Source organism: Budorcas taxicolor, chromosome 2, assembly GCF_023091745.1.
Source record: "Budorcas taxicolor isolate Tak-1 chromosome 2, Takin1.1, whole genome shotgun sequence".
Taxonomy (NCBI): Eukaryota; Metazoa; Chordata; class Mammalia; order Artiodactyla; family Bovidae; genus Budorcas; species Budorcas taxicolor.
In genome coordinates, this window is record NC_068911.1 from 23327473 (window position 1) to 23340279 (window position 12807).

The window sequence follows — 12807 nt, forward strand, 5'->3', positions numbered from 1 at the left end:
GGGAAATAGATGGGGAAACAGTGGAAACAGTGTCAGACTTTATTTTGGGGGGCTCCAAAATCGCTGCAGATGGTGATTGCAGCCATGAAATTAAAAGACGCTTACTCCTTGGAATAAAAGTTATGACCAACCTAGATAGCATACATCAATCAGATAATAGAGATCTATACAAGCTGAATATATCAAAATATATGTGTATGGTTAATGAAGTAATCTTTTCTTCCACTAGAGACCTAAAATATCTCTTGTCCATATTTTATTGGCACACTGCATTAGTAACTTCCAGTTTTACAGAATGTCATGCTGATACAGCTTAAAAGATAGATTATATACAACTTGACTTTATAAAGAATTCTGTGGCTAACTCTGGTATAAATTGAGCATGAAATGAATGTATTACTGCAAAGCATATAAATAAAACCCATTATAAACTAGAAAAAAAATAAAAAGCAGAGACATTACTTTGCCAACAAAGGTCCACCTAGTCAGGGCTATGGTTTTTCCAGTAGTCATGTATGGATGTGAGAGTTGGACTGTGAAGAAGGCTGAGCGCTGAAGAATTGATGCTTTTGAACTGTGGTGTTGGAGAAGACTGGAGATCCTACCAGTCCATCCTAAAGGAGATCAGTTCTGGGTGTTCATTGGAAGGACTGATGCTAAAGCTGAAACTCCAATACTTTGGCCATCTGATGCAGAGTTGACTCATTGGAAAAGACTGATGCTGGGAGGGATTGGGGGCAGGAGGAGAAGGGGACGACAGAGGATGAGATGGCTGGATGGCATCATCGATTCGATGGAAAAGAGTTTGAGTAAACTCCGGGAGTTGGTGATGGAGGGAGGCCTGGCATGCTATGATTCATGGGGTCGCAGAGTCAGACATGACTGAGTGACTAAACTGAAGATACTGGTAGTTAGTAGGAAAAGAAAGAAATGGGTAGCTAGATAGCGTAGTTAACTTCCTTCTTTGCAAGTGATACATATAGGTCTTCATATAGCAGTGGTCTCTTTTTTCCTACAGGTCTTACCTTGTACTTCCCGAAGTTCTTGATTCTTAAGCTTTAAAAAAATCTCAAGGTTCTTTATGAGATTTAGAGCCAAAACAGAATTCCCAGAAATTGAGTAAGGTACAACTGTTCGACCATATTGACTTAAGTCCATTTCTCTGGCAGGCATAATATAATAAAAGTTTAGAGTTGTTAAAAGGTAAGTAGTGACAAACAAAATTATTGATATATGTAGCAATGTCAACTTCCAACTGCGCCAATTGAATAGTGCTCTCTTTAAAAACATGGAATGAAATTGCTGGCGGTAAAGTGGAAACTAAAAAGAGGAGAACATAGCATCAGAATTACTCGTGATCCAAGGAAGATATTCAAACTGAAATTCAATGCTCAAAATTTTTATAGCAAAAGATACACACATATTATACAAATATATTCTTGAATTTAACCAAAGAAAACAAAATGGTATGGAAAATTTATTTGTATAAGGTAGTAAGGGAAAAGACAACATCTGGTTTCTTACCTAACTACACTGAAAGTCTTGTCAAGGTGATATTATTCATTAATATATTTGTATTATTTCTGATTGGAAAAATTATATTTATTTAATTTAACATCAAACCATAATCTTTCCATCTCTCTTTTTTAAGGGAAATATCCCCATAAAACTTGTATACAACTACTATCTTTTACTTTATTTAGTATACTAACAATGGCTCATAGTGAGAAAATGCCCCTAATCTGATCAACCAATATCTTCTAAAAGTAACTCTTGGGCCTTGTTAGAACCAAATAAAGGGAAAATTTATTAGAAAATGAAGAGAACCTCTCAGTGATTCTGAGAAATAACTATGGTGAAAGTGACATAGCTGTGATCTTTATCTAAAACCCATTTCTCCTGAATCAGGAAACTAATGGAGTTGTGGTACAGACTATTCCTTATCTCCTTGACTCTCCTATGGCCATACTCCAAACATCTTTTAAATTCAGGTAGTATATACACCCAAGCCAAATATACTAGTATTACATTTTAGTGAATATACTCACCCCAGTATTAAATTTAATGTTAGCAATTTCATTTAATCTGGGAGTAACTGATCCTTCACAATTTCTGAACACGCTCCTACTCTTATTCCTGTTTTGTTCTCTTTGGCTTATCGAAAGAGAAGACTGAATAGATTGAATCTCCGTTTCAGAATCTGCCAGCTTATTGACCCTAAATACACACATATACACACAAAAAGCACAAAATATTTTACTTTGACTATACCTTCAAGCTATTTTATTTGTCAAATAGCAAACAAATTTCCAAATTTGGAGGATTCCTTGATCTTTCTTACTGATTGTTAAGTATATTGTATAAAAGCAGTATGATAATGTGAAAGTGAAAGTATTAGTCACTCAGTCCTGTCCAATTCTATGTGACCCCATGGACAGTAGTCCTCTAGTCTCCTCTGTCCATGGGGTTTTCCAGGCAAGAATACTGGAGTGGGATGCCATTCCCTTCTTCAGGGGATCTTCCTCATCCAGGGATTGAACCCTGGTCTCCCACATTACAGGCAGATTCTTTACCATTTGAGCCACCAGGGAAGTCCAAGTATAATAATAATGGCTCTCAATAAACCAGTCAGAGGACCGATGCCAATTCATGGTAAAGTTTCTACCATTCTGTGGTAAGATAAGAAAAACAATTATAACATATTGTGTTTCATTAAGCGGAATTTATTCAAGTTAAAGCACTTATCTAAAATCAAAGATAATAACTCTCCTTTGGATGTTAAGGTGTTCTTTATGTTATAAAATGATAGGGACTTTGGATAGTAGGTTTTTTTTTAAAAAAATCCTTATGTTTTCCATTTAGTGCCTATGTCCAAAGCTGTGTCTTTTGGTATGGATGCTTAAGAAGAATGAAAAAATATACACAAGTAATTATAACTTAAGGAAAAAAATTCTGTCATTTTTCTAAACTTTTTATTCTTCATATTTTATTTATTGCTAATAATTTCAATTAGGAAAACACTACAAAATATAAAAAAATGAAAGAAAAATAGTTCCAATACCTAGAGACAACTCTGATGAAAAATTCTCCACCCCACATAGACATACTCTCTTACAAGCATATGAATTGTTTTTAGTCTATTTACATGTAGTGTAATTAGTGATATATTTGAGTTTATATCTAACATCTTGCCATTTACTTTCTATTTATCTTATTTTTATTTTCCAATTTAAGTGTGATTGACAAGTGAAAATTATAAATATTAAAGGTACAGAATATGATTTTCAAAAAGTTTTTACTTGAGTATATTAGCTTTGTAGCTCAGCTTGTAAAGAATCTTCCTGCAATGAGGGAGACCTGGGTTTGATCCCTGGGGTTGGGAAGATTCCCCTAAAGAAGGGAAAGGCTACCTATTCCATTTTCTGGCCTAGAGAATTCCATGAACTATGTAGTTTATGGGGTTGCAAAGATTCAGACAAAACTGAGTGACTTTCACTTTCACTTTCTTAGTAGCTATACAATGTTGTGCTAGTTTCTACTGTATAGCAAAATGAATAGATCATACATATACATAAGTAGCAAAAGGCAAAATAGGCAAATTGTACTTCATGAAAATTAAAAACTTTCATGCATCAAAAGACAATATCCACAGAGTAAAAACACAACCTATAGTTTTAGTTCTTACATTTCGGTCTTTGATCCAGTTTGAATGGTGTTAAGTACGTTCTACAGTTTTCCACAAGTACAGAATGGTGACTATAATTAATAATAATGTATTGTAAATTTGAAATGATGTAGAAAAGTAGATCTCAAGTGTTCTTACCAAAAAAGAAAATGGTAACTGTATGAGGTGATGGATATGTTAATTAGCTTTATTGTGGTTACTATTTCACAATGTATACACATATAAGAACATCATGTTCTATACTGTATAGCACAGGGAACTCTACTTAATGCACTGTGGTGACCTAGATGGAAGGAAGTCCAAAGGAGAGGGCTGCTACTGCTGCTAAGGCGCTTCAGTCATGTCCAACTCTGTGCAACCCCATAGATGGAAGCTCACCAGGCTCCCCCGTCCCTGGGATTCTCCAGGCAAGAACACTGGAGTGGGTTGCCATTTCCTTTCCAATGCATGAAAGTGAAAAGTGAAAGGGAAGTCGCTCAGTCGTGTCCGACTCTTAGCAACCCCATGGACTGCATCCTACCAGGCTCCTCCATCCATGGGATTTTCCAGGCAAGAGTACTGGAGTGGGGTGCCATTGCCTTCTCCGAAAAGAGAGGGAGATATTGGTATTTGGACCCTTACTTAACACCATTCAAAAAGGGTCAAAGACCAAAAACTATAAAACCCTTAGAAGAAAACATAGGACAAAAGACTCACAACATTGTATTTGTTAATGATTTCTTGTTTATGATACCAAAGGCATAAGTAACAAAAGGCAAAATAAACAAATTGTACTTCACAAAAATGAAAAACTTTCATGCATCAAAGACAATCTCCACAGAGTGAAAATGCAATTTATAGAAAAGGATAATGTATCTGCCAGTCATATGTCTAGTAAAGAATTAACGTCAAGAATATATTAGGGTGGTGCAAAAGTAATTGTGGTTTTGCATTGTTGAAATTTGCTGTTTGATATTAGAATACATTCTAAATAAATGTGGTTGTTACACATCATTTTAATGCACATTTCTCACTATATGCTTTTTTGCTAATGACTTATTTCTTACTCTTTATTTTATATTTATTTTGGACTATGGAAGTGATGTTAGACAAAAAGTAAACTCAAGAGCTTTTTTAATTTGAGTTGAAAATGGGTCATAAAAGCAGCAGAGACAACTCACAACATCAATAGTGCATTTGACCCACTAACTGCTAATGAATGTACAGTGCAACTGTGGTCCAAGAAGTGTTGCAAAGGAGATGAGAGCCTTGAAGATGAGAAGCATAGTGGCCAGCCATCAGAAGTTGACAACAACAAAGTGAGAGCCATCATTGAAGCTGATCCTCTTCAGTTCAGTTCAGTTGCTCAGTGGTGTCCGACTCTTTGCGACCCCATGAATCGCAGAACGCCAGGCCTTCCTGTCTAACACCAACTCCCAGAGTTCACTCAGATTCACGTCCATTGAGTCTGTGATGCCATCCAGCCATCTCATCCTCTGTCGTCCCCTCTCCTCCTGCCCCCAATCCCTCCCAGCATCAGTCTTTTCCAATGAGTCAACTCTTCGCATGAGGTGTCCAAAGTACTGGAGTTTCAACTTTAGGATCATTTCTTCCAAAGACATCCCAGGATTGATCTCCTTCAGAATGGGCTGGTTGGATCTTCTTGTAGTCCAAGGGACTCTCAGGAGTCTTCTCCAACACCACAGTTCAAACGCATCAATTCTTCGGTGCTCAGCCTTCTTCACAGTCCTACTCTCACATCCATGCATGACCACAGGAAAAACCATAGGCTTGACTAGACGGACCTTAGTCGGCAGAGTAATGTCTCTGCTTTTGAATATGCTATCTAGCTTGGTCATAACTTTTCTTCCAAGGAGTAAGCGTCTTTTAATTTCATGGCTGCAGTCACCATCTGCAGTGATTTTGGAGCCCAAAATAATAAAGTCTGACACTGTTTCCCCATCTATTTCTCATGAAGTGATGGGACCGGATGCCATGATCTTCGTTTTCTGAATGTTGAGTTTGAAGCCAACTTTTTCACTCTCCTCTTTCACTTTCATCAAGAGGCTTTTGAGTTCCTCTTCACTTTCTGCCACTAAGGGTGGTGTCATCTGCATATCTGAGGTTATTGATATTTCTCCCGGCAATCTTGATTCCAGCTTGTGTTTCTTCCAGTCCAGCGTTTCTCATGATGTACACTGCATACAAGTTAAATAAGCAGGGTGACAATATATAGCCTTGACGTACCCCTTTTCCTATTTGGAACCAGTCTGTTTTTCCATGTCCAGTTCTAACTGTTGCTTCCTGACCTGCATACAGATTTCTCAAGAGGCAGGTCAGGTGGTCTGGTATGCCCATCTCTTTCAGAATTTTCCACAGTTTATTGTGATCCACACAGTCAAAGGCTTTGGCATAGTCAATAAAGCAGAAGTAGATGTTTTTCTGGAACTCTCTTGCTTTTTCCATGATCCAGCAGAAGTTGGCAATTTGATCTCTGGTTCCTCTGCCTTTTCTAAAACCAGCTTGAACATCTGGAAGTTCATGGTTCATATATTGCTGAAGCTTGGCTTGGAGAATTTTGAGCATTACTTTACTAGCATGTGAGATGAGTACAATTGTGCGGTAGTTTGAGCATTCTTTGGCATTGCCTTTCTTTGGGATTGGAATGAAAACTGACCTTTTCCAGTCCTGTGGCCACTGTTGAGTTTTCCAAACTTGCTGGCGTATTGAGTGCAGCATTTTCACAGCATCATCTTTCAGGATTTGAAATAGCTCCACTGGAATTCCATCACCTCCACTAGCTTTGTTTGTAGTGATGCTTTCTAAGGCCCACTTGACTTCACATTCCAAAATGTCTGGCTCTAGATGAGTCATCACACCATCGTGATTATCTGGGTCGTGAAGATCTTTTCTGCACAGTTCTTCCGTGTATTCTTGCCACCTCTTCTTAATATCTTCTGCTTCTGTTAGGTCCATACCATTTCAGTCCTTTATCGAACCCATCTTTGCATGAAATGTTCCCTTGGTGTCTCTAATTTTCTTGAAGAGATCTCTAGTCTTTCCCATTCTGTTGTTTTCCTCTATTTCTTTGCATTGATTGCTGAAGAAGGCTTTCTTATCTCTTCTTGCTATTCTTTGGGACTCTGCATTCAGCTGCTTATATCTTTCCTTTTCTCTTTTGTTTTTTGCTTCTCTTCTTTTCACAGCTATTTGTAAGACCTCCCCAGACAGCCATTTTCCTTTTTTTCATTTCTTTTCCATGTGGATGGTCTTGATCCCTGTCTCCTGTACAATGTCACGAACCCCATTTTGTAGTTCATCAGGCACTGTATCTATCAGATCTAGTCCCTTAAATCTATTTCTCACTTTCACTGTATAATTATAAGGGATTTGATCTAGGTCATACATGAATGGTTAGTGGCTTTCCCTACTTTCTTCAATTTGAGTCTGAATTTGGTAATAAGGAGTTAATGATCTGATCTTCTTACACCTACGTAAAAAGTTGCCCAAGAAATCAACATTGACCATTCTACAGTCATTCAGCATTTGAAGCAAATGGCAAAGGGAAAAAGCTCAATAAGTGGAATGCTTCATGTGCTGACCAAAAAGAAAAAAAAAATGTCGTTTTGAAGTGTTGTCTTCTCTTAATCTATGCAATAGCAATGAACATTTCTTGATCAGATTGTGACATGCAACAAAAAGTGGATTGTGTAAGACAACCAGTGATGACCAACTCAGGGGTTGGACCAAGAAGAAGCTCCAAAGCACTTCCCAAAGAAAACTTGCACCAAAAAAAGGTCATGTTCACTGTTTGGTGGCCTGCTGCCCATCTGATCCACTACGGCTTTCTGAATTTTGATGAAACCATTACATCTGAGAAGCATGCTCAGCAAATTGATGTGATGCACTGAAACTGCAATGCCTACAACCAGCACTGGCCAACAGAAAGGATCTTAATTCTTCTCCATGGCACTTCCCAACAGCATATTGCACAGCCAACACTTCAAAAGTTGAACGAATTGGGCTACAAAGTTTTGCCTCATATGCCATATTCACCTGACCTCTTGACAACTGACTACCACTTTTTCAAACATCTCAACAACTTTTTGCAGAGAAAACACTTCCAAAACAAGCAGGATGCAGACAATGCTTTCCAAGAGTTCACTGAATCCCGAAGCATGGATTTTTATGCTACAGGAATAAACAAACTTATTTCTCATTGGCAGAAGTGTGTTGATTGTAATGGTTCCTATTTTGATTTATAAAGTTGTGTTTGAGTCTAGTTATGATTTAAAATTCATGGTCTGAAATCAAAATTACATTTGCACCAGGCTAATATATATAAATTCTGAAACCCAACAACAAAAAAGAATCTGACTCAAAAATGGGCAAAGATCAAAAAGAATAAAATTCCTAGGAATAAATCTACCTAAGGAGACAAAACAAGACCTGTGACTTCAAAACTATAAGATGCTGATGAAAGAAATTAAAGGAGATATAAGCATATGAAAAGATATACCATGTTTTTGGGTTAGAAGAATAAATATTGTCAAAAACTATATTATCCAAGGCAATCTACAAATTCAGTATAATCCCTATCAAATTACCAGTGGCATTTTTCACAGAACTAGAACAAAAAAAAATCTCAAAATTTGTATGGAGACACAAAAGTCCCCATATAGCCAAGCTCATCACTCAGTTGTGTCCAACTCTTTGTGACCACTGGAGTGCAGCAGGCCAGGCCGCCCTGTCCATCAGGAACTCCCAGAATTTACTCAAACTCATGTCCATTGAGTCAGTGATGACATCCAACCATATCATCCTCTTCTCCCGCCTTCAATCTTTCCCAGCATCAGGGTTTTTTCAAATGAGTCAGTTCTTCCCAGCAGGTGGGCAAAGTATTAGAGTTTCAGCTTCAGCATCAGTCCTTCCAATGAATATTCAAGACTGATTTCCTTATAGATGGACTGGTTGGATCTCCTTGCAGCCCAAGGGACTCTCAAGAGTCTTCTGCAACACCACAATTCAAAAGTATCAATTCTTTTGTACTCAGCTTTCTTCACAGTCCAACTCTCACATCCATACATGACTACTGGAAAAACCATTGCCTTGACTAGAGAGACCTTTGTCAGCAAAGTAATGTGTCTGCTTTTTAATATGCTGTCTAGGTTTGTCAAAACTTTTCTTCCAAGGAGCAAGTGTCTTTTAATTTCATGGCTGCAATCACCATTTGCAGTGATTTTGGAGCCCAACAAAATAAAGTCTGTAACTGTTTCTACTGTTTCCCCATCTATTTGCTATGAAGTGATGGGGCCAGATGCCATGATCTTTGTTTTTTGAATGTTGAGTTTTTAGCCAACTTTTTTACTCTACTCTTTCACTTTCATCAAGAGGCTCTTTAGTTCTTCTTCGCTTTGTGCCATAAGCGTGGTGTCATCTGCATATTTGAGGTTATTTATGTTTCATCACTTCATGGGAAATAGATGGGAAAACAGTGTAAACAGCGTCAAACTTTATTTTGGGGGGGCTCCAAAATCACTGCAGATGGTGACTGCAGCCATGAAATTAAAAGATGCTTACTCCTGGGAAGAAAAGTTATGACCAACCTAGACAGCATATTAAAAAGCAGAGACATTACTTTGCCAACAAAGGTCCATCTAGTCAAGGCTATGGTTTTTCCAGTGGTCATGTATGAATGTGAGAGTTGGACTGTGAAGAAAGCTGAGTGCCAAAGAATTGATGCTTTTGAACTGTGGTGTTGGAGAAGACTCTTGAGAGTCCCTTGGACTGCAAAGAGATCCAACTAGTCCATCCTAAAGGAGATCAATTCTGGGTGTTCATTGGAAGGACTGATGCTCAGGCTGAAACTCCAATACTTGGGCCACCTCATGTGAAGAGTTGACTCATTGGAAAAGACCCTGATGCTGGGTGGGACTGGGGGCAGGAGGAGAAGGGGACAGAGGATGAGATGGTTGGATGGCATCACCATCCATGTGCATCACTTGATGCACACGAGTTTGGGTGAACTCTGGGAGTTGGTGATGGACAGGGAGGCCTGGCATGCTGCGATTCATGGGGTTGCAAAGAGTTGGACACGACTGAGCGACTGAACTGAACTGATATTTCTCCCGGAAATCTTGATTCCAGCCTGTACTGCATCCAGTCCAGCATTTCTCACGATGTACTCTGCATATACATTAATTAAGCAGGGTGACAACATACAGCCTTGACATACTCCTTTCCCAATTTGGAATCAGTCTATTGTTCCATGTCCAGTTCTAATTGTTGCTTCTTGACCTGCATACAGATTTCTGAGGAGGCAGGTCAGGTGGTCTGGTATTCCTGTCTCTTACAGAATTTTCCACAGTTTATTGTGATCCACACAGTCAAAGGCTTTGGCGTAGTCAATAAAGCAGAAGTAGATGTTTTTATGGAACTCTCATATAGCCAAAGCAATCTTAAAAAAGAAAAAAACCTGGAGGAATCAGGCTCCTTGACTTCAGATTATACTACAAAGCTAAAGTCATCTAAACAGTATGATACTGGCACAAAAATAGAAAATAGATCAATGGAATACGATAGAAAATCCAGAAGAAAAGCCCGTGCACCGATGATCAATTAATCTATTACAAAGGAAGCAAGATTGCACAATGTTGGAAAGACAGTCTCTTCAATGTTGCTGGAAAAACTGGACAGCCACATGTAAAAAATAAAAATAGATCATTATTTACTCCAGACACAAAAATAAAATGGATTAAAAACCTAAATATGAGACCAGACACTATAAAACTCCTAGAGGAAAACATAGGTGAACATTCACTGACATAAACCACAGCAACAGTTTTTTAAAAATCCAGCTCCTATAATAATGGAAATAAAAACAAAATAAATAAATCTGACCTATTTAAACTCAAAAATTTTTGCACAGTGAAGGAAACAATAAACAAAATGAAAAGACAACCCACAGATTGGGAGAAAATATTTGCAAATGATGTGACTGACAAAGGATTAGTCTCCAAAATTTGCAAAGAGCTCATGAACAGCGTAAAAACAACCCACTCAAAAAATGGGCAGAAGAATTAAATAGACTTTTCTCCAAAAAAGACATACAGATGGCCCGTAGGTACAAAAAAAGATGTTCAACAATGCTAATTATTAGAGAAATGCCAATCAAAACTACAATGAGATATCACCTCACATCAGTCAGAATGACTATCATCAAAAAATCCACAAACAATAAATGCTGGAAAGGGTGTGGAGAGAAGGAAATCTTTCTACACTGCTGGTGGGAATGTAAATTGGTAGAGTCACTATGGAGAACAGCATAGGGTTCCTTAAAAAAAAAAAAAAAAAAAAAAGACTCTACAATCCCATTCCTGGGCATATATCCAGAGAATAACATGATCTGAAAAGATACATTCACCCCAATGTTCACTGAAGTACTGTTTACAACAGCCAAGACATGAAAGTAAACTAAATGTTCGACTGAGAAATGGATAAAGAGGATGTGGTACATATATGAGAGGGTAACAGGCAGGAAGGCCAGGGGTCTCCAAATGGAGGAAATAAGCTGCAAGTGTCAGACATTTTTTAAATCTCTTTCTTAAGCATCAAGAGAAAACAAACTAGTGATATGTATATATATATATATATACATATATATATACATATATATATGTTATTTTTTTCCCTTCTCTATACAAATTTAAAAAGAGTTTCTCTTAAAATACTGTGTTGACATAATGACACCTGGTTCCACCTGAAGTTAACTATTCTCAAACCTTGAGTTAACCAATGCATTCGTCTTATGGAAATGTTTGTCTTAAGCTATGTTAATGTACCCCAGACTCTGTCTTCAAATCGGTTCTGCCTAATGACTCAGAACTGATTTGACAAACCATTTTGTTATACTCAGACACTGTTCCCCTAATCTATGTAAATGAAACTATTTGTATGGTAATCTGCTCTTCTACAAGATTCAAGTCAATCATTTTATCACCCGGGATGACTTGTCTGATGCCAGGATTATCCCAAAATACATTTTATGGATGAGGGGCCTGGTGCCATTCTGAGTTTTAAAACAATCCTTTCTTTCACTAACAGACTGCTAGTGAGTATATAGTGAAGAGGAACTAAAAAGCCTCTTGATGAAAGTGAAAGAGGAGAGTGAAAAATTTGGCTTAAAGCTCAACATTCAGAAAACGAAGATCATGGCATCTGGTCCCATCACTTCATGGGAAATAGATGGGGAAACAGTGGAAACAGTGTCAGACTTTATTTTTTTGGGCTCCAAAATCACTGCAGATGGTGATTGCAGCCATGAAATTGAAAGATGCTTACTCCTTGGAAGAAAAGTTATGACCAACCTAGATAGCATATTCAAAAGCAGAGACATTACTTTGCCGACTAAGGTCCATCTAGTCAAGGCTATGGTTTTTCCTGTGGTCATGCATGGATGTGAGAGTTGGACTGTGAAGAAGGCTGAGCGCCGAAGAATTGATGCGTTTGAACTGTGGTGTTGGAGAAGACTCTTGAGAGTCCCTTGGACTGCAAGGAGATCCAACCAGTCCATTCTGAAGGAGATCAGCCCTGGGTTGTCTTTGGAAGGAATGATGCTAAAGCTGAAAGTCCAATACTTTGGCCACCTCATGCAAAGTGTTGACTCATTGGAAAAGACTCTGATGCTGGGAGGGATTGGGGGCAGGAGGAGAAAGGGACGACCGAGGATGAGATGGCTGGATGGCATCCCTGACTTGATGGACGTGAGTCTGAGTGAACTCCGGGAGTCGGTGATGGACTGGGAGGCCTGGCGTGGTGTGTTTCATGGGGTCGCAAAGAGTCGGACACGACTGAGCGACTGAACTGAACTGAACTGAACTGAACTGAACAGTTGTAAAAGAAGATTCACAGAGTAACCGTTTATCCTTTCTTATGGAGTGCCTATTCTAGCATTTGACTCATTTTTCTAGTGGTATTCAGTATTTTGTCTCCTTGGGGAGTATGATTGTATGTACACATATTTTAGCTTAATGTACTTTACTAGATGTATTTAATTAAAATCACTTCACCCAATTAGGTTTTGCATGCCCTCAGTCCTTCTGGAGAATTTTGGTAAATATTAACTCCTTATATGGATGGAGGTT

The 12807-nt window shown here is 38.2% G+C and overlaps 1 protein-coding gene across 1 annotated transcript in view; it reads right to left on the bottom strand.

Annotated features, from left to right (window-relative positions):
- Positions 1-12807, bottom strand: part of LOC128060028 (phospholipid-transporting ATPase ABCA3-like) — a 252491-nt gene that overhangs the window by 105660 nt on the left and 134024 nt on the right. The window contains exons 17-18 of the mRNA XM_052652237.1: positions 2049-2217; positions 1026-1320 (exon numbers count right to left, since the gene is read on the bottom strand). Coding sequence (XP_052508197.1) covers positions 1026-1320; positions 2049-2217 — 464 coding nt within the window. The remainder of the gene's footprint in view (positions 1-1025; positions 1321-2048; positions 2218-12807) is intronic.